Source organism: Syngnathus leptorhynchus, chromosome 4 (genome assembly GCF_054491065.1).
Source record: "Syngnathus leptorhynchus isolate UIUO chromosome 4, UIUO_Slep, whole genome shotgun sequence".
NCBI classification, from domain to species: domain Eukaryota; kingdom Metazoa; phylum Chordata; class Actinopteri; order Syngnathiformes; family Syngnathidae; genus Syngnathus; species Syngnathus leptorhynchus.
In genome coordinates this window covers 3,358,200-3,380,687 of record NC_141198.1, presented here as the reverse complement: position 1 = coordinate 3,380,687, position 22,488 = coordinate 3,358,200, and the positions used below count along the sequence as shown (strand labels likewise).

Genomic DNA, 22,488 nt, shown 5'->3' with positions numbered 1-22,488 from the left:
AGAGAGAGAATTGCAATGTGCTAGAGTGTGGTTGAAAGCTTCACAAGAGCGAAGAGAACAAATTCAAAAGACAAAAAATAGAAAGATAAAAAGTGATGAGGCCGCCATTCCATTCAGCTTTGAAAATGAATACAGGGTGCACAATGCCACCCCATTCAATGATGCAGCTGAGAGTGCTTATCAACAACAGTTTAAAAATTTGCTCCTCACTGGTTTCCCCCCTGAATTAGACAACTGGGTGTGGAAACACTTGGTGGAAACGGACACTGCTTGTGTTACAACAACCATGCAGTGGGCCAAAGACGCTGATAAAGTGATCAAGAAAGGCAAAAGTTCTGATGTATTCCATCTAGATGATGATGATAATCATCGAGATGAAGATGCAACAGTCTTCTTCCAAAGTTCCCCATGGGGCAGAGGAAGAGGTGGAGGCCAACATGGGCACTGGTCAAAAGAGTGTCGTCGTAAAAAACAAAACCAATAAAAAGGTGGAAGACAAAGCAGAGGAAAAGCCAAATTTTCAGCATGATGGGCTTCCTCCCCTTTGACCTCTCATGCTCCTACTTTTGGTTTAGAACATTTTTTAGGTTATTAGAACTCCTGTACATCCAAGACGTATGACAATGCTGATTGTATGCCAAACGACAAATGACCAGGGATCAAGTTGTGTGCACACTAAAGTTACAATTTTGAAATCAAGTGGTAAAGAAATACAACTTGTTTCTAAAAGATAAATAGATAAATTAGAATGTGCTGTCCTCGCATGCGTGGGTGGGACCAGGTTCATGATCGACTGCAAGAAATGGCCAGCTTGTGACTAATCATTGATGCCGGGTCCTCTCCCCTCGCACCCGAGAGCTGTGCATGTTTGTGCATATGTGTTAAACTGATCAAATTGGCTAAACCTGTGTGCAAAGAAATTTGTTAGACTGTGGTCTATCCAATTTGCACCACAAAACAGAAACAATTTTGAAGAACTAAAAAAAAAAAGAGGAAAAGAAAGAAATCTGTTTGTAGGCAGAAACTGGTTTACACTAGCGCTCATTAGTGTCTCACCATGATGACAAATTCGAAAGACAGAGAAAACATGTTTTCTGGAATTGGATGAAGCAAAATTGTGGATTTCACACTTTGCAAAACTAAATTTGAGAAAAATAATTGATTAGTTGTGTTATAAGAGTCTACAAGCTTCTATATTTTAGTTAAATCCGAGCAATTGAGTTGGTTAATTTAAAAAAATAAAAATAAATTCTGAATAATTCGCCAGCAGTTTTTTTTGTGTTGAGTTTTTTTTGGATTGGTGAATTGTTCTAACACTGATTGACCAACATTAGGAATAATTAGGATAGGGATTGTGTTGAGAATGGTATATGACTGTTGTGCGGAGGACTTGGATAAATTGAGCCAATGTGATGAAAAAACTCCTCTTTGGTTACTGTGTTAGATGCAAATGAGCAGGGACGAATGATTTCCTGAATGAAAGGAAAATATAGGTTGAATGGTTGAAGTTGGAGACTACTATGGAAAATTAGTGGAGCAACATTGACGAAAGAGTGATTTTGTGCAAGTTAAATGCTAAGAAAACAAAAAACCCAAAGAAAAAGTTGCTTTTGGATTGCTAATTACTAACGAAGCTATGAGGAAGTGGTGTGTGTGTTTCGAAAGGCACGCGCTTATGCGCTTCCCTGGCTCATCAACATTTTTTTCACTGATCAAAGGAACCATTTGCTACAGGAGTTAACATCCAAATCCAATCGAGATCAGAGAACCTCCTTTAAAACAGGAGGCAATAAATGGGATAGCCCCTGTCATAAATGGTCTTTTGTCAGGAGGAATCATTTGGAAGTGCTTGGATTCTCCTTGCAACACTCCTGTTTTTCCAGTCCAAAGGGCCAATAAAATTGATTGGCGAATGATACAAGATTTCCGAGCAGTAAATGAAACAGTACAGACAGGAGCACCTAATGTGCCTGACCCACACACGCTTCTAAACACTTTTTAAGGCAGCAGCAATTGCGACACGTGGGCCTTGCCATGCGACAGGAGGGATGAGGTCCGTCATACATCAACAATTCACTACCTTTGGTTTAAATGCTTACTTAAAAAAAAAAAAAAATAATTGGGAAAGCATGTCCTGTTTGTGTGAATCATAATCCACAAGGAAACATGAGACCTAAGAGAGGCTCATTTCCGAAACCGTCTTACCCATTTCAAATCATATGCATTAATTTTATTGAACTCACACAAAGTGGACCTCACAAATACTGCCTAGTGATGATTGATGCATTTTCCAAATGAGTGGAAATAGTTCCATCTAAATGAGCAGATGCCTTAACAGTGGCAAAAGCCATCATACTGGCTCATGGCATCCCGCAGATCATTTACATTGACAATGGTCCACACTTCGTGAACCAAGTTGTACAGAACATGGCTGTACACCTTGGGATAACGTTAAAAAACCACTGCGCTTGGCACCCATCCAATCCAGGCCTGGTTGAACGAGCAAACACCACGATCAAAAGCAGGTTGAAAAAATGCATGGAATCAACAGATAGAGCCTGGCCGGAGTGCCTAGACTTGGTGAAACTCTATATGACAATCACCCCCACTTCAGAAGGGCTAACACTTTTTGAAATCATCCATGGGAGACCATATAGACTACCTGTGTTCCCTGCGAATTTGCAAAAGGCAGATGAAGAACAGTCCTTGGCAGATTACATGATCAGGACGCTCAAACTAAAAGAGGTGTCAAATGCAAATTACTGCCGCCTGATTTTTCTTCCCCACAGGGTGAGAACCCCATCAAGCAAGGAGACTGGGTCTACATCAAAGTCATCAAAAGAAAGAACTGGGCCAGCCCACGGTGGGAGGGACCATTCAAAGTCTTGCTGACCACCCCCACCGCAGTAAAGATTGCTGAACGTCCCAGCTGGATTCACCTCAGCCACTCCAAGTTGCAGAGAGTGCTGGATTCCTAATACGGAGTGGTGGGGAAGACTGACTTCAAAGGGGCGTCATCGTTTAGGGTGGGGCGTCTCAATGATGGTGAAGAATCCATCGATCCCCACTGGAGTTATTTTAAAATTACATGTTGAGATAATAGAATGCATGGTTTTAGACAGACTGTGGTTTTAACATTCATAGTTATTCTAATAAGTATTACATAAATAACATGTTTATAAAACCATCTGTGTCACTCCAATTCATTAAATCCATCGATCGTCCTTTATGTAAACAATGCCGCGTATGCGCCGCGTATGCTACCTCTCCACCTGTGCACCCTCCCTTGCCCCAAATTATTTTTACTTTTTTTGCATGTTAAGCAAACATGTTCTTGCTTAAATGTAAAGAACAAAAAAAAAATCACAGGTTGTTCCAGGCCATTCTTCAGAGCGTCAACCTGTCTTTAGTCCATCTTTCCTGTTGTCACTGCCCACTCAAGAAAGCAAGATGGCCTTTATTACACTTGTTGGCGTATGCGCCGCGTATGGGCCGCGTATGGGCCGCGTATGGGCCGCGTATGGTGTTCCAGTCTCAGGGCGGACACTCTACTACTAGGCCACTGAGCTGGTGAGCTCTTGACTATTGTCAAATTGAAAGAACAGAGTCTAATCTTTCATTCTGTACCATCCATGTTTACATAGCCCCAGCAGACAATATTCTGTAGGCCTTGGAAAATGAGTGAAAATGCTCAAAATTGGCTGGGATTTGAGGGGTTTTCTTTTCCGAGAACGCTTGGCATTTAAAGAGTTAAATACACCTAACCAGCGCGAAATATTTTTGGACAGGGATAAAAAAAAAAGACGTAAACTGAGCCCTGAGCCATCAGTGTCCGTCAGTCCATCCATAACCATCCACCCATTCAAATGTTTTAAAATCTCAAGTACCCTGTGAGCTTCCATCACACGGGCACTTGTACCCCAATTTGAGAACCATTGACTCTAAGCATTTTACTCAGACAGCTAGATATGGTACACTTTGTAGGTACAGTAAATCCTGTGAGTGAAATTGGATCATACTTGCTTAAATGTAAAGAACATAAAACACTTTAATGTAGTCCCACTTCATGCAAGATGTTCATCGACTTCAGCTCTGCATTCAACACTATCATCCCCTGCAAACTCATCACCAAACTTGGCAACCTTGTGGAGAACAAGGAACTCAACATCAACAACCTCTGTCGTCAACTGGATACTTGACTTCCTAACCAACAGACCCCAGTCCGTTAGGTTAGACGGCCTCACCCCCTCCACCCTAACCCTGAGCACCGGCGTCCCACAGGGTTGCGTGCGGAGCCCACCTCTACTGCATGGCTCGAACACCAGCCTCAAGTTTGCAGGCGACACAACGGTGGTGGGCCTCATCAAAAACAACGATGAAACCGCCTACAAGGAAGAGGTACAGCACCTGACGACGTGGTGTGCCAACAACAACCTGGCCCTCAACACCAAGAAAACCAAGGAGCTCATCGTTGACTTCAGGAAGACTGAGGCTGATACGCACGCCCCCATCCATATCAACGAGGAGGAGGTCGAGCGGGTTGCCAGCTCCAAATTCCTGGGTGTCCAGATCTCCGATAACCTCTCCTGGTTCCTCAACACCTCGTCACCGGTCAGTAAGGCCCACAAGCGTCTCTTCTTCTTGAGGACACTGAGGAAAGCCCATCTAGCTCCTCGAATCCTGGTGAACTTCTACCCGTGTACCATCGAGAGTATCCTCACTAACGGTATCACGGTCTGGTACGGCAACTGCACAGCCGCGATCCAGAAGTCACTGCAGAGGGTGGTGAAGATGGCCCAACGCATCATCGGCACATCACTTCCTACTATCGAGTCGATCTACCAAAAACGGTGCCTGAAGAAGGCACACAGCATCATCAAAGACTCCGGTCATTCCAACCACAGACTGTTTACTCCTCTTCCTTCTAGGAAGCGATACCGGACTCTTCGGGTCAAGACGAGTAGACTGAGGAAAAGCTTTTTCCCCTCTGCCGTCATTGCCCTGAACTCCGCAGCACAACACTCCTGCCATCCCCCTGAACTCTTATCATTCTGAACCCTGCAGCACAATAACCCCACAATACACCTGTATTACCTGCATATACTGTCCATATTTGCATATAATTCTATATAATCTATATATTTATTCATCAATCTTACTCCGCTTGTACATATCTGTTCATATCTGGTTATACTGTCACTATATATATTTTATAACCCTATTTATAATTAGCATTCTAGTACCGCCTGCAAATATTTGTTCTACTGCACCTTATTGTAAATACTTAGCCAGTCACATCTGCACTCGTCCCTCTTGTATTTTACCCCGCATAGTATAACTCACCTCATATTTACCTGCTCAGTATTCTTTTTACTCTGCACTTTACTGCTTTTTGCACTTCTGGTTGGATGTCAAAGTTCTTTTCGCTGTACTGTACTTGTGCTGTACATTGACAATAAATTTGAATCCAATGTAATCTAAAATTTAGTCGTTTGTGATTTTTTTGTGGCATTTTATGCGTAACTCCAATGGATTTACTAATTTTGATACAGTACATGGAGGGATAATTAATTTACACTGTTGTATATTTTGGTGGAATTAGTCCACCAGTATATAGAGGCCATCAATTTCAATGAAAATTCTTTGCAGTCAACAATTGTTGACTGTGATTTAAGGGGAGTGCAAGGGCAAAGTTGTCTCCTAAAAATGTTTTGTGACTGTATGTCTAATGGTTAAAATCCTAATTGAACAACCGCAGGGGCATTTATCTTTTGACTGAACTTGGATTCTACAAATATGACTGACAGTATAATGCTGGCTCTCCCCATTTGAAATTGCCATCAACTTCATCAGAAAAAAAAGCCCTCGAGCAAATTTATGTCCTATGAGGGTTGTTTAATTTGTGGTACTTACCACAGATGGAATCCACAAAATAGTGAAACTTTCTCTTGAAGATATCCAATGCATGCTGGAGTACTTGCTGGAAGTGGGCCTTACCAAGTGCAATTAGATTCAGTTGCTTTTCAACAGCACTGCGAATGGTTGGTAGTACCAGCTCAGCATCTATGAAAGAAATGTACATGCATGAGGACCTTCACGGTTTCAAACTGCCGTATTTAATAAAAATCGATCTGACTAATGCAATATTTCAAGTCTAGCATGATCAATATTAGTCTGTGTAAACTTTGATAGTATGTACCGTAATTTTCGGACTATAAGTCGCGGTTTCTTTTCACAGTTTGGGTGGGGGGGCGATTTATACTCAGGAGCGACTTATGTTTTTTTTTCAAAAGAATTTACTTGATCATTAACACATATACTTACTAGTACAGTTGATCACCTCACATATTATTTTTAATACACTGAAAAAACTAATAAAGCAAATCACACTTTAAGGCACAATATTCAAGTTCATGAAACAAATAAACAAAACAAAAAAAAACTGAAAAAGAAATTAGTTATTTTCAAACTAAACTGAAGGAGGGTGATTTAAATTTCACCATTGGCCGTGACGCAACAACTGGAAGGGGAAAGCACTGTTTTTTTTAGTTTTTAAAAAGCACAGGTCTGGTGAAGAGAATTTAGTGTGGTGATGTAAAAAAAAAAAAAGAATTTAAACAGTAGGGGCAGCAATGCAATTTAGGATGCAAGCTCTGCTTGTGATGGACAGCATGCGAGCACACATCACGCCAGACATGCAAATCACGAGTCCGACGGCATTGTTTACACGATCGATGATCGATGTATTTTATGATTTGGAGTGACAGATGGTTTGGTAATATTGTAGCTATATTATAGTTATTTGAAATATACTTTATATATCGTTATATGGGTCTGTGGAATAATTAGACATGCAAATCACGAGTCCGACGGCGCGCGTACGCGGCATTGTGTACACGATCAATGATCGATGGATTTTATGATTTGGGGTGACAGATGGTTTGGTAATATTGTTGCTATATGATAGTTATTTGAAATATACTTTGTATATCGTTATATGGGTCTGTGGAATAATTAGACATGCAAATCACAAGTCCGACGGCGCGCGTACGCGGCATTGTTTACACGATCGATGATCGATGTATTTTATGATTTGGAGTGACAGATGGTTTGGTAATATTGTTGCTATATGATAGTTATTTGAAATATACTTTGTATATCGTTATATGGGTCTGTGGAATAATTAGACATGCAAATCCCTTGCTGTGGATGAGAGCACTGACGTGTCTGATATTGCGCAGCTGACTGTCTTCGTCCGCGGCGTGGACACAAATCTGTGTGTTACGGAGGAGCTTTTGGGATTTAAACCAATGCATGGCACAACCACAGGGAAAGAAATCTTTGAGGAGGTTTGAAAATGTGTAACTGAAATAAACCTTCCGTGGAATAAACTTGTGGGATTAACCACTGATGGTGCGCCAACCATGAGTGGTAAAAGGAATGGACTGGTGGGCAGGATCTGTGAAAAGATGCGCGAAGAGAACTGTGCAGGTGAATTATCTGTTGTTCAGTGCATCTTACATCAAGAATCCCTGTGTGGTAAAGCGCTGAAGATGGAGGATGTTATGTCCACAGTAACACAAAGGTCTCAATCACCGCCAGTTTAAGTATTTTCTGGAATTTTCTATGCACTTTTTCTTGCTACTCCAAGGCCTGAATGGTTGATTTATTCATAGTTGTTATGTTATTTTATTTTCAAATGTATTAGCCTGTGTAAGAAGCTAATTTTGACATTTACCTCAGAAGGCTGCAAACAGAAAGGAGGCATTCAATTTTTATTTAAATTTTATTTAATATGCCATTGATATGTTTTATTATTATTATTATTATGACTATTATTGTTATTATTAGTATTATTAGTGTTATTATCAACTTGATTTTGCACGCCTGCACTTTTGAGTTATATAAGCCTTGCTTGTTCAATATTCATTGTAAAATCAAAACTTGTTTGACTCCATATTAAAAGGTTCATTTGTTCAACCTTGGCTTTGTTCAATTTAAAATTTTGGCCCACTGTGAATTTGAGTTTGACACCCCTGGTTTACACGATCGATGATCGATGTATTTTATGATTTGGAGTGACAGATGGTTTGGTAATATTGTTGCTATATGATAGTTATTTGAAATATACTTTATATATCGTTATATGGGTCTGTGGAATAATTAGACATGCAAATCACGAGTCAGACGGCGCGCGTACGCGGCATTGTTTACACGATCGATGATCGATGTATTTTCTGATTTGGAGTGACACAGATGGTTTGATAAACGTGTTATTTATGTACCGTAATTTTTGGACTATTACTCGCTCCGGAGTATAAGTCGCACCACCCATAAAATGCACAATAACGTGAAAAAAAACATATATAAGTCGCTCCGGAGTATAAGTCGCACTTTTGGGGCAAATGTATTTGTCAAAATCCAACACCAAAAACAGACACGAACCAGCAACAACAGGCTAAACGATACGGTATGCTAACGTGACATACACAAACGAGAGGCTGAGAACGGGCCTAACGTAACATTCAGAGTTATTCAAATGATTATTACATAAACAACACAGATCATCGATCGTGTAAACAATGCCGCGTACGCGCGCCGTCGGACTCGTGATTTGCATGTGTAATTATTCCACAGACCCATATAACGATATACAAAGTATATTTCAAATAACTATCATATAGCAACAATATTACCAAACCATCTGTCACCCCAAATCATAAAATCCATCGATCATTGATCGTGTAAACAATGCTGCGTACGCGCGCCGTCGGACTCGTGATTTGCATGTCGAATTATTCCACAGACCCATATAACGATATATAAAGTATATTTCAAATAACTATAATATAGCTACAATATTACCAAACCATCTGTCACTCCAAATCATAAAATACATCGATCGTGTAAACAATGCCGCGTACGCGCGCCGTCGGACTCGTGATTTGCATGTCTGGCGTGATGTGTGCTCGCATGCTGTCCATCACAAGCAGAGCTTGCATCCTAAATTGCATTGCTGCCCCTACTGTTTAAATTCTTTTTTTTTTTTACATCACCACACTAAATTCTCTTCACCAGACCTGTGCTTTTTAAAAACTCAAAAAACAGCGCTTTCCCCTCCCAGTTGTTGCGTCACGGCCAACGGTGAAATTTAAATCACCCTCCTTCAGTTTAGTTTGAAAATAACTATATTTCTTTTTCAGTTGTTTTTTTTTGTTTTGTTTATTTGTTTCATGAACTTGAATATTGTGCTTTAAAGTGTGAATTGCTTTATTCGTTTTTTCAGTGTATTAAAAATAATATGTGAGGTGATCAACTGTACTAGTAAGTAAGAGCTCTGGAATGCCCTGCCAATGGATATTAGAACTGCTACCTCAGTAGAAACATTTAAGACACGTTTAAAGACGTATTTCTATGATGTGGCCTTTAACCTCTCCCCGACCCCACTCCCCCACCCCTCCCCGGCTGGGGAGGTGGTTAGGTGACACCCATGCTGACGATGGCTATCTAGATTCTCGTGGACCAATTCACCATGAGGGAACTGCAGTGGAATACCCTCCTGGAGGACACTGCCAGGACAATCGAAGGCACCTCCGACAGCTCTTGGCTTTGGCCTGGGCATCCACTTTTTGGTTTCCATATGATGTATTTTATGTGCCCTCTTTGCATCCATTGCAGCCTGGTGATCCTGAAAGGGGGATCCTTCCATCTGTGGTCCCTTCTCAAGGTTTCTCATTTTTCCCCTTGTAGGGGTTTTTTGAGTTTTTCCTTGCCCTTTTGGGAGCCTAAGATCAGGGGATGCTTTGAGAATTATTGTCAATTGATTGTCTATGTGAAGCCCTTTGAGACTGCTTGTGATTTAGGGCTATACAAATAAACTTGACTTGACTTGACTTAATGTGTTAATGATCAAGTACATTTTTTTGAGGAAAAAACAGTCGTTCCTGAGTATAAGTCGCCCCCCACGCAACCTATGAAAAAAAACGCGACTTATTGTCAGAAAATTACGGTACGTTTTCCCCTGTGACCGCATGCCGACGTCATTGCCAAGTTTAAATATGACTGATTTGACACCACGTCGAATGTCCCTTTTAAATTGTCTTTCTCCATAAACCATGATACAATTACACTCGTCACTCCACTACAATATCCTCATACAATTACGTTATCGGGGCGTGCGCTCAAACAAGACGATCGCGATAACATGACGTGCGCAACATGTGATGTGCGACGGTAACGTGTCGCATCGATGGAGCGTCAATTGACTCACTCCGCTGTTAGAGGTAGATCAAAACAGCCGCTGTTCTAGTGTTAAGAACACCAGTGAGATGCAGGTATTGCATACTACATAAGGAAAATATACCTATCGCCCATTTCAGTGCCCCTTGGTAATCGGGCAAAACGTGTTCTCTATTAATCGAAGGGCGTACTACCGGCATCATTAGCGGCTTTGTTTGTAAGTGACACGGAGGACGAAGAGTTTGAAGGATTTAATGATTTGGAGTGACACAGAAGGTTTGAAAAACTATTATGGCTTTTACGCACGCCCGGTCTTACTCTACGGGAGCTCTCTTTCACCTCCGTGGATGGAAGTCGGGGGCCGGCGCTCGGCCGGGTGGCTGTCCGGGGACGGTGGATGGGGCTCGGACATGGCTTTTACGCACGCCCGGTCCTAATCTACGGAGCTCTCTTTCACCTCCGTGGATGGAAGTCGGGGGCCGGCGCTTGGCCAGGTGGCTGTCCAGGGACAGTGGATGGGGCTCGGACATGGCTTTTACGCACACCCAGTCCTATTCCATGGAGCTCTCTTCCACCTCCGTAGCTGCAAATGCCACCTCCGGGGATGGAAGTCCATGCCGCCGCACGCCTGGAAGTCAACGCCGGTGCTTGGGGCCGTGTGATGGTGAACTATTTATGTTATAGTTATTTGATATATTTTATTTCATGTAGCAACTTGTAGATGTTTTTATCGTTACAGTCCAGTAGTTGTTGCCTTGTTGAACTTGTTTTGTGTAATAAAGAGACGTTTACCAAACACACGTCTTTGCGTGTACTTTGTTAACGCTACAATATAGTTATATACTAGATCTGTGGAATAACGACGAGGCTGACATCAGGGCGCACGCTCAATGATTTAATGATTTGGAGTGACAGATAGTTTGATAATATTGTTGTAATATGATAATTATTTGAAATATACTTTATATATCGTTATATGGGTCTGTGGAATAATTAAAAATGCAATTTACGAGTTCGACGTCAGCGGCGTGGCGTATATGCGGCATTGTTTACATAAAGGACGATCGATGGATTTAATGAATTGGAGTGACACAGATGGTTTTATAAACGTGTTATTTATATAATAGTTATTAGAATAACTCTATGCTATGTCTCAGCTCTTCGTTTGTGTTTATGTCACGTTAGCATACCTATCGTTTAGCCTGTTGTTGCTTGTTCATGTCTGTTCTTGGTGTTAGATTTTGACGAATAAATTTCCCCCAAAATGCGACCTATACTCCGGAACGACTTGTGCTTTTTTTCACGTTATTATGCATTTTATGGCGAATGCGACCTGTATTCCGGAGCGACTTTTAGTCCGAAAAATACGGTATATCGTTATATGGGCCTGTGGAATATTTTGAAGTGCAAGCGCCGTCAGCGGCGCGCACCCGGCCGGCATTGTTGACATAAAGGACGATCGATGAATTTAATGATTTGGAGTGACACAGATGGTTTGATAATATTATTGCTTATATGGTAGTTATTTGATATATAATTATATCAAATATATCGTTATATGGGCCTGTGGAATATTTTGAAGTGCAACCGCCGTCAGCGGCGTGCACTCGGCCGGCATTGTTGACATAAAGGACGATCGATGGATTTTATAAATTGGAGTGACACAGATGGTTTTATAAATGTGTTATTTATGTAATAGTTATTTGAATAATTCTGAATGTTACGTCAGGCCCATCCTCAGCTCTTTGTTTGTGTTTATGTCACGTTAGCATACTTATCGTTTAGCCTGTTGTTGTCACGTTAGCATACCTATCATTTAGCCTGTTGTTGCTCGTTCATGTCTGTTCTTGGTGTTGGATTTTGTTTTTTTCACGTTATTGTGCATTTTATGGCAAATGCGACCTATATTCCGGACCGACTTTTAGTCCGAAAAATACGGGATATAAGTCATGGTGGATTCTAAAATAAAATAACCTATGATGCTAAAAGTAGTAATGGTACAGAATGAAATGATGTCAAGTCAAATGTATACAAATTTTTCTTTTTCCTACTCATTTTGACCTTTGCTACTTAAGTAATTTTGTATTTGGTTTTAATCTAATTTTGTTTGTGGTCTTCGGAAAGAAGGATCTCCATCAAGGACTTCCTCGAACGTGTGTCGCCAAGCTTACTTATTTACTAACTGCAAATAGTTTTTTGTAAATGTTTTTATTATTAGCAATTTGTTTTTTGTTTTTTTGCTGTTGTGTTTGGGTAATTGATTGGTCTATGTATTGTTTTGGCACGGTTGTCTTTGGATGTCATTGAAAGTGATATTTCAGCTCTGTGGGGTAAAATGTTGCTGTATGCTAACAAATTTATTTGAATCTTCTGTCAATATAAACGTTTTAAAAAAAAAAAAAAAAAAAGAAGAGAAGGTTTGACATTATCTGAAGCCGTATACCTATTTTGTAATACCCATGTACGAGAACAATGCCCAAGTTGGTAGGCTTCAACTTGCGTCCATTCTCTACTGTCACATAGTTCCTTTGACAGATGTTGTTTATGTGGACAGGGATGCTGGCATCAGTACCTGCAGGTGCAAAAAAGAAAGAGTTACACATTGTTCAATTACAATGCTCGGAATTTAGTGACATTATTACAAAGTCATAGAGATGAATGGACTTGAGCTACGACGATTAAAAGTGTAGTATTTTCTAACTACAGGGGACTGTTAGGTCACCTAAAGTAGAATTTTACATTGCATTGAGGCCAACGTTAGAATCTGGGGCAATCATTGCACACGCTGGCAGTTCAGGAAACGTCACACCATCTCATCCGAGAAAAAAACATTTTCTGATAACTGGAGAAGCTTGATGGGGGACTGGCTGAAACCAAAAGAGTTCAGTTCATAACAAACCAGAGGGAGACTTTATGACTTGACAAAATAGACCTACCGTAATTTTCTGACTATAAGTCGCGGTTTTTTTCATAGTTTGGGTGGGGGGGCGACTTATACTCAGGAGCGACTTGTGTTTTTTTTTTTCAAAAAAATTTACTTGATCATTAACACATTACTTACTAGTACAGTTGATCACCTCACATATTATTTTTAATACACTGAAAAAACGAAAGCAATTCACACTTTAAAGCACAATATTCAAGTTCATGAAACAAATAAACAAAACAAACAAAACAAAAAAAACAACTGAAAAAGAAATATCGTTATTTTCAAACTAAACTGAAGGAGGGTGATTTAAATTTCACCATTGGCCGTGACGCAACAACTGGGAGGGGAAAGCGCTGTTTTTTTGAGTTTTTAAAAAGCACAGGTCTGGTGAAGAGAATTTAGTGTGGTGAAATAAAAACAAAAACAAAAACAAAAAAAACAGTAGGGGCAGCAATGCAATTTAGGGTGCAAGCTCTGCTTGTGATGGACAGCATGCGAGCACACATCACGCCAGACATGCAAATCACGAGTCCGACGGCGCGCGTACGCGGCATTGTTTACACGATCGATGATCGATGTATTTTATGATTTGGAGTGACAGATGGTTTGGTAATATTGTTGCTATATGATAGTTATTTGAAATATACTTTATATATCGTTACATGGGTCTGTGGAATAATTAGACATGCAAATCACGAGTCCAACGGCGCGCGTACGCGGCATTGTTTACACGATCAATGATCGATGGATTTTATGATTTGGAGTGACAGATGGTTTGGTAATATTGTTGCTATATGATAGTTATTTGAAATATACTTTGTATATCGTTATATGGGTCTGTGGAATAATTAGACATGCAAATCACGAGTCCGACGGCGCGCGTACGCGGCATTGTTTACACGACCGATGATCGATGTATTTTATGATTTGGAGTGACAGATGGTTTGGTAATATTGTTGCTATATGATAGTTATTTGAAATATACTTTATATATCGTTTTATGGGTCTGTGGAATAATTAGACATGCAAATCACGAGTCCGACGGCGCGCGTACACGGCATTGTTTACACGATCAATGATCGATGGATTTTATGATTTGGGGTGACAGATGGTTTGGTAATATTGTTGCTATATGATAGTTATTTGAAATATACTTTGTATATCGTTATATGGGTCTGTGGAATAATCAGACATGCAAATCACGAGTCCGATGGCGCGCGTACGCGGCATTGTTTACACGATCGATGATCAATGTATTTTATGATTTGGAGCGACAGGTGGTTTGGTAATATTGTTGCTATATGATAGTTATTTGAAATATACTTTATATATCGTTATATGGGTCTGTGGAATAATTAGACATGCAAATCACGAGTCCGACGGCGCGCGTACGCGGCATTGTTTACACGACCGATGATCGATGTATTTTATGATTTGGAGTGACACAGATGGTTTGATAAACGTGTTATTTATGTAATAATCATTTGAATAACTCTGAATGTTACGTTAGGCCCGTTCTCAGCCTCTCGTTTGTGTATGTCACGTTAGCATACCGTATCGTTTAGCCTGTTGTTGCTGGTTCGTGTCTGTTTTTGGTGTTGGATTTTGACAAATACATTTGCCACAAAAGTGCGACTTATACTCCGGAGCGACTTATATATGTTTTTTTTCACGTTATTGTGCATTTTATGGGTGGTGCGACTTATACTCCGGAGCGACTAATAGTCCAAAAATTACGGTATTTGTGGTATTATCACTCAAGCTAACTGAGGAATCAACTTCCTATTCGTCTTTAAAAGCATAAAAAATATCAGGAAGAGATTGTTATAATGTGCAGCACAGTGGCACACTGGTTAACTCGTCCGCCTCACAGTTCAGTGGGAGTGGTTTCCACCTCCGGCCCTCCCTGTGTGGAGTTTGCACGTTCTCCCGGGCACTCTGGTTTCCTCCCACTTCCCAAAAACATGCATGGTAGGCCGATTGAGCACTCCAAATTGCTTGTAAGTGTGAGTGCGAGTGTGGATGGTTGTTCGTTTGTGTGCCTTGCGGTTGGCTGGCAACTAGTTCAGAGTGTACCCCCCTACTGCCCAAAGACTGCTGGGATAGGCTCCAGCACGCCCGTGACCTTCATAATAAGCAGTACGGACGGGACAAAGCGTGGGGACAAAGCGGTACAGAGGATGGATGGATAGATGGATGGATTTGGGTGGGGTTTATGGTTGGGTTGGGGGAACTGGATGGATAAAATATAGTCTATCAAGGATTACCATAATTCTATTCCAGGGTTAATATTATACGGTTTATTGCCACCGCATTCTGTCATTAGCTACGTGAACAAAAGTCAACAAAGCTGTTGTTGCTTTTTTTCAGAGCCACATCACACAAATGAATGAAAATATTTGGAGCATGCAGGCAGTGCTGAGAATTACCAATCCCGTGTTTCTCCATAAGAGTGATGAGTTCGGCCTCGGTCAAGTAGTCTGGTGGACTAGTCTGTTTTTCCATCAACTTGATCTCATCTACTGTGAAAATGTCTCCACTTTCACAGACAGGCAGGGCTTCTTCAAGCGGAATACCCTGCCATGGCATCAAAGCAGTAAAACCTATAAATAAGACAACTTTTTGCATTAAATTCTTCAACAAAAGAAACTCAAATGTCAGGTGTTTCAGGCAATGGTAAAGCTGTCATTGGTGAAAGCAATTGTCTGTATTGAATCATTTACCTGATGAAATCAGGGTTTTTCCAGTGCATGTGAAAGCTTCTGTTCCAATGATGAAAACAATGGTTGTCTGCAGATACTTGCAGTCCTGACTGACTGTGGCAATGAAATGCCTTGTGATGTATTCATAAAGGCGCCAGCCGTCACTTCCTTTGGAGAGAAAAAAAAGCAGAGCTGTTTATTAGTGTGAAACAGTTGAAAGCTGAACTTGGGGGCCAAAGCCCTTAGTTGCTTCGGCCTGCGCATATGGATGGATGGATGGAAACACTTACCACCTGATCTGCGCAGTACGGATCCAGACTCAAACCCCACTTACTGAGAAAAGCTTACTCTGTTTAACCATGTGTATTTATTGTGTCTTATTTTTGCTCACTTTATCTTCTTGCTGATTTTAATTGACATTAATCACAGGCAGTGATAATATTCTGTTACTTAGTAAGAACTTAAAAGAGCGCATACATCAACAGAACACATCAATCAAGCGAGTAAGTGCATTAGTTCTATCAATATGGCGGCGCGTGCACACGCAGCGACCTCTCTCTGTCCCAACTGATCTGTGTTTTGTTCATTTAATAAGTGTTTGTCTGACAGTTTTACGTGTTCATCTGATCTTACCGCGTCGTGCTACAAGTAAAGCAGGCAGGTTCTGCTCGACATCGGCGAAAGTGAGTTTTGCGGCATTCTGAACTTTGAAATAGAGACATTAAAAGCACTAGGACTACTCCGGCCTGAAACAACGCTGGACTCCTCTGCTACTCCTTCCCAGGATAGAAAGCGTCGGAAGCGGTGTGCGAGGAGGCAGAAGAGGGGCAAGCGTGGATGTGTCCGGGCCAGGCTAGCAGCAAACCCAACTCGCCCGGCCGTGCCTTCCATTCTTCTGGCGAACGTTCGGTCGCTGGACAAAAAATATTGATTACATTCGACTGCTGAGATCTACGAACCGGACAGTGAGTAACTGCCGTGTGCTCGTGTTCACTGAGACTTGGTTAAATTTCAACATTCCCGACTCTGCTGTGCAACTGGAGCAGCTAGCGTGCTATCGAGCGGACCGGGCCATTGTAAAAGGGGAAAAATCACGTGGAGGAGGAATCTGTGTCTCCATCCGTGGACGAATGGTGCCGGGACTCTGTAGTTGTGCGCAGACACTGCACGGAGTTTGTGATCACTAAGTGCCGTCCTTTTTACCTGCCAAGGGAATTTACTGCGATTCTGCTTGTCGTGGTCTACATCCCGCCTTCCAACGTTGGAAGCGACAGGATCACGGTTGTTAGTGAACTGTACCAGGCTGTCAGTGATCAGCAGACAGCGCACCCTGATGGTTTCACCATCTTCGCTGGGGATTTTAATCATGCTGACCTGAAGTCTGTCTTTCCAAAGCTTCACCAGCATGTTAATTTTCCAACACGTGGTGACAGCTTCCTGGACCTGGTCTACACTGCACATACAGGAGCTTTCAAGGCCACCCCCCTCCCCCACATTGGACTTTCTGACCACATCACTGTTATGCTTATGCCTGCGTACAGACAAAGAGTGAGAGCTTCCAGGCTGGTTCGCAAGCGGGTAAGAGTGTGGCCTGAGGGGGCCTCTGATGCTCTTCGAGACTGTTTTGGCACTACAGACTGGGAAATGTTTAAGCAGGCCACTTGCAACAATCAGACGGACATTGAGGAGTATACTGACTCTGTGACCTCTTACATCGCGAAGTGCATTGATGATGTGACCCTCACAAAATCCATCGTCACTCGGGCTAACTGTAAGCCATGGCTGACAGGGGCTGTCCTCGGGCTGCTGAGGGCCAGAGACAAAGCCTACAGGGCTGGGGATGAAGCGGGCGTGAGATCGGCTAGGGCGAACCTGTCCCGGGGTATCAAGGAAGCGAAAAAGGCATTCTCTTCCAAGATTACCGCCCACTTCAAAGACAGCAGGGATGCTCGGAGCCTGTGGCAAGGCATTCAGACCATCACGGACTACAAGCCCGCGCCACGGAACTGTGAGGGCGACGTCCCTCTGCTAAACACACTGAACCGCTTCTTTGCTCGCTTCAACGCTCAGAAAAGCACTTGCCCGCTGAAGACCCCTCCCCTTCCGAACGAGCAGGCCCTGTGCCTCTCTGCCGTTAGCGTGAGGAGGACGCTTGCCGCTATCAACACCCGTAAGGCGGCGGGCCCGGACAACATCCCAGGTCGAGCGCTGAAGGACTGCGCTGAGGAGCTGATGGATGTCTTCACGGACATCTTTAACATTTCCCTGCAGCAGGCCATCGTCCTGTCATGTTTCAAGGCTGCCACCATCATACCTGTGCCAAAAAATCCTGCTCCTTCCTGCTTCAATGACTACCGCCCTGTGGCACTGACACCCATCGTCATGAAGTGCTTTGAGCGGCTTGTCATGGCGCACATCAGATCTGTTCTTCCCCCCACCAAAGACCCCTTCCAGTTTGCGTACCGAGCCAATCGGTCCTCTGAGGATGCCATCTGCTCTGCCCTCCACTCTGCCCTCACCCACCTGGAGAACAGAGACTCGTAAGTGAGATTGCTGTTTGTGGACTTCAGTTCTGCATTCAACACCATTGTTTCACAGCGTCTCATCTGCAAACTCGACAAGCTGGGCCTCAGTACCTACCTTTGCAACTGGCTACTGGACTTCCTCTGTCAGAGGCTTCAGGTAGTGCGTGTTGGCGACAATGTCTCCGGCAGCATCGTGCTGAGCACGGGGGGCCCTCAAGGCTGCGTGCTCAGTCCGCTGCTCTTCACCCTGCTGACGCATGACTGCACTGCGACCTACAGCAGCAACCGCGTGCTGAAATATGCCGACGACACGACTGTGGTGGGTCTCATCACTGGGGGCAACGAGACTCAATATAGGTCAGGGATCGACCTTCTGGCCACGTGGTGCAGGGACAACAACCTCCAGCTGAACGTCAGCAAGACCAAGGAGATTGTTGTTGACTTCCGGAAGGGTCACACCCAACACCTGCCGCTGACCATCGACAGTGCTGTGGTGGAGAGGGTGAGCAGCACCAGATTCCTGGGGGTGCATATCAGTGAGGACCTCTCCTGGACCACCAACGCTGCGTCGGCGGCGAAGAAAGCTCAGCATCGCCTGCGGAAACTTAGGCGAGCAGGTGCTCCTCCTGCTATCATGACCACATTCTACCGTGGCACCATTGAGAGCGTCCTCTCCAGTGGTATCGCTGTGTGGGTGGGTGGTTGCTGCACTGAATACAACATGAAGGCCCTGCAGCGCATAGTGAACACGGCTAGTAAGATCATTGGGGCTTCACTCCCCTCCCTGAAGGACATTTACGCCTCCCGTCTTTCCCGCATGGCGACCGCGATTGTGTGTGATGTGAGTCACCCCGCTCACTCTTTGTTTGATCTTCTGCCCTCTGGGAAGAGGTACAGATGCCTGCGCTCCTGCACCACCAGACTCACCAACAGCTTCATACTCCAAGCTGTCAGGATCCTGAATTCTCTCCCCCCTCCACCCTCAACTGCATAACGTCCTGTTCTTTTGCGCTATATTGTGGCTGTCTGCTGTATGCACGCTTGCTCCATTTTGCTCCTCTTATTTGTCTATTTATTTATTTATTTATTGTATATTTATTGGATTATTTGCTGATTACTTATTCATCGCTCTTGTCTATTCGTTTTTACTCTTTGTGCTATTTGCTTGTATGTGTTGTGTAATGTGTCTAGTCACCGTGGGACGGTGGGAAACGTAATTTCGATCTCTTTGTGTCTTAACGTGAAGAAATTGACAATAAAGCAGATTTTGACTTTGATAAACACATTTGTCTGGGTGTCCTTGTCTCAGTGTAGGTGTCCCAGATATTTTCATCTGATGTTTATTAGCTCAGACTCACCCAACTCTTCTTCTGAGGCAGCACGCATGGGAGTTATAGGCGGATGGTCGCCAACATCAACTCCTTTCTTGGGATGGTTTATACCATTTGATAGAAGATTTTTCACCTAGTAATTAAAAAACAGCCTCGTATCATTTTGATTTTACAGTTGTCATGATAAATAACGTACACATTACAATTTAACATCCCGCTCCAAAATTATCGGTGAGGGCCAATGACACCAGTCCCTTTTTATTTGCTGTAGTGCTAGATATTTTTACAGACCCGATTCAAATGGTTGTTTTCCAGCTTTTGAAGACTTTCCTGATTATCTGATCATTTGAATTAGATATGTTGCAACACACAGAAACGTAATATAAAACATCCAAGACAATGGCTCTCGTAGAACAGGATTGAAGACAGACTGCTGTAGATTTGATACCAGAGCTACACTGTATGTCTACATCTTACAGAAAAGATGTGATTTTAGGTGAGAAAAGGTATTTGTAATATAAAAATCTTATAACAGGTTGCCAGTATACATTTATTCATTTCCTTCATCTTATCCAGGGTTGAGTTGCGGGGCAGCAGCTTTAACAGGGAAGCCCAAACGTCCCCAATTCTGCTGGGGGAATCTCAAGGCTCTCCCAGGTCAACCGGTAGACATAGCAGATCAGTAGATCTTCAATGAGCTACTCCCAGATGAAGAATCTTCTCACCCTCTTTAAGGGAGAGCCCGGACTGGGGAGAAAACTAAGTTTGTCTGTGTGTTGGCGGGATTTTGTCCTTTCTGGTTCAGCTCCTTCTTTAAAACAACAGACTAAGACAGAGCCAATGCTGCAATGATCAACCTGTCCACATTCCCTTTCATCCTTCCCTCACTCGAACAAGACTAGTGTATTTTAACTTCCACTCCGGGCAGGATCACATCTCCAGGGCACGCCACCCTTTTCCGACTGAGGAGCATGGTCTCAGATTTGAAGGTAATGATCTTCATTCTGACTGCTTGGCTACGAACTGCTGCAGTGAAAGTTGGAGATTACGGTTGACGCAGTGCCACAACATCTGCAAAAAGCAAAGACTGACTCCACCAAACCGGACCTGCTCAACACCTTGGGTGTGCCTACAAATTCTGTCTATAAAGCTTATGAATAGAATCTGTGGGAAAGGGCAGACTTTCCAGAGTCCAATCCTCACTTGAAACTAATTCAACTTACTACCTTACAATGTGGATCAAATCAAACATTCCGGGACTAAACGGATCCAGAGGAGTTGGAACAAATACTCAGGTGCCCCTCAATTACCTCGGTGTGCCAATCCATGTGATTCGATGGCCATGTGATTTTGTCGAGGCGTGTCAACCATGACAGTGCCACAACATCCAGAACCTTGATAGAGTCTGGGCAGATCAAGTCAAGTTTATTTGTATAGCCCTAAATCACAAGCAGTCTCAAAGGGCTTCACATAGACAATCAATTGACAATTATTCTCAATGCATCCCCTGATCTTGGGCTCCCAAAAGGGCAAGGAAAAACTCAAAAACCCCTACCAGGGGAAAAATGAGAAACCTTGAGAAGGGAACAGAGATGGAAGGATCCCCCTTTCAGGATCACCAGGCAGCAATGGATGCAAAGAGGGCACATAAAACACATAATATGGAAATCAAAAAGCGGATGTCCAGGCCAAAGCGAAGAGCTGTTGAAGGTGCCTTCGATTGTCCTGGCAGTGTCCTCTAGGAGGGTAATCCGCTGCAGTTCCCTCATGCTGAATTGGTCCACGAGAATATAGATAGCCGTCGTTAGCTTGGGTGTCACCTAACCACCTCCCCAGCCGGGGAGGGGTGGGGGGAGTGGGGTCGGGGAAAGGGAGCGAAAACAAACTCCAGCCGAATCGGCTACTACAGGTTAATTAAAGGCCATATCATAGAAATACGTCTTTAAACTTGTCTTAAATGTTTTTACTGAGGTAGCAGTTCTAATATCCATTGGTAGGGCATTCCAGAGCTCGGGAGCCCGAATAGAAAATGCTCTAGCCCCTGCAGAGATTTTCTTGGCCCTCTGTGTCACTAAAAGACTAGCGTTTTGCGAACGAAGGTTACGAGACGGAACATAAGGAACAACTAAGTCGACGAGATATGAAGGCGCTAAGCCATGCAATGATTTATAGGTTAATAGAAGAACCTTGAAGTCACATCTTAAATGGACCGGGAGCCAGTGTAAATTGGCTAATATTGGGGTAATGTGATCAAATCTTCTTGTCCGTGAGAGCAGCCTTGCAGCAGCATTTTGTACTAACTGTAGACTTTTGATGCTGGACTTGGGAAGATCAGAGAATAACGCATTACAGTAGTCCAGGCGCGACATGATAAATGCATGTATAATAATTTCCGCATCACCGGTCGAGAGGATTGGGCGAATCTTAGCAATATTACGAAGGTGAAAAAATGCTATTCTGGTTATATTCTTAATGTGCTTTTGAAAGGAGAGCGTTTGGTCAAATATTACCCCGAGATTAGTTACAGTATCACTCTGAGTGACAGTACAGTTATCTAGAGTTATAGTGGTTTCCTTAAATAAATGTTGATAACGAGCTGGACCAATTATCAACATCTCAGTTTTATCTGGGTTCAGACGAAGGAAGTTGAGAGACATCCATTGCTTGATCTCCGCAAGGCATGTCTCAAGATTACAACAGTCCCGCGGATCTGTCATTGATAACGGCATATATAATTGGGTGTCATCCGCGTAACATTGAAA

The 22,488-nt window shown here is 42.9% G+C and overlaps 1 protein-coding gene across 3 annotated transcripts in view; it reads right to left on the bottom strand.

The window, feature by feature from the left end:
* The window catches only part of top3b (DNA topoisomerase III beta), an 88,562-nt gene that overhangs the window by 23,303 nt on the left and 42,771 nt on the right, over positions 1-22,488 (bottom strand). For all 3 annotated transcript variants that reach the window (XM_085909065.1, XM_085909064.1, XM_085909067.1), the window contains 5 exons: positions 19,754-19,859; positions 15,892-16,038; positions 15,598-15,771; positions 12,683-12,811; positions 5,914-6,063 (listed from right to left, as the gene is read on the bottom strand). In XM_085909065.1, coding sequence (XP_085765191.1) covers positions 5,914-6,063; positions 12,683-12,811; positions 15,598-15,771; positions 15,892-16,038; positions 19,754-19,859 — 706 coding nt within the window. The remainder of the gene's footprint in view (positions 1-5,913; positions 6,064-12,682; positions 12,812-15,597; positions 15,772-15,891; positions 16,039-19,753; positions 19,860-22,488) is intronic.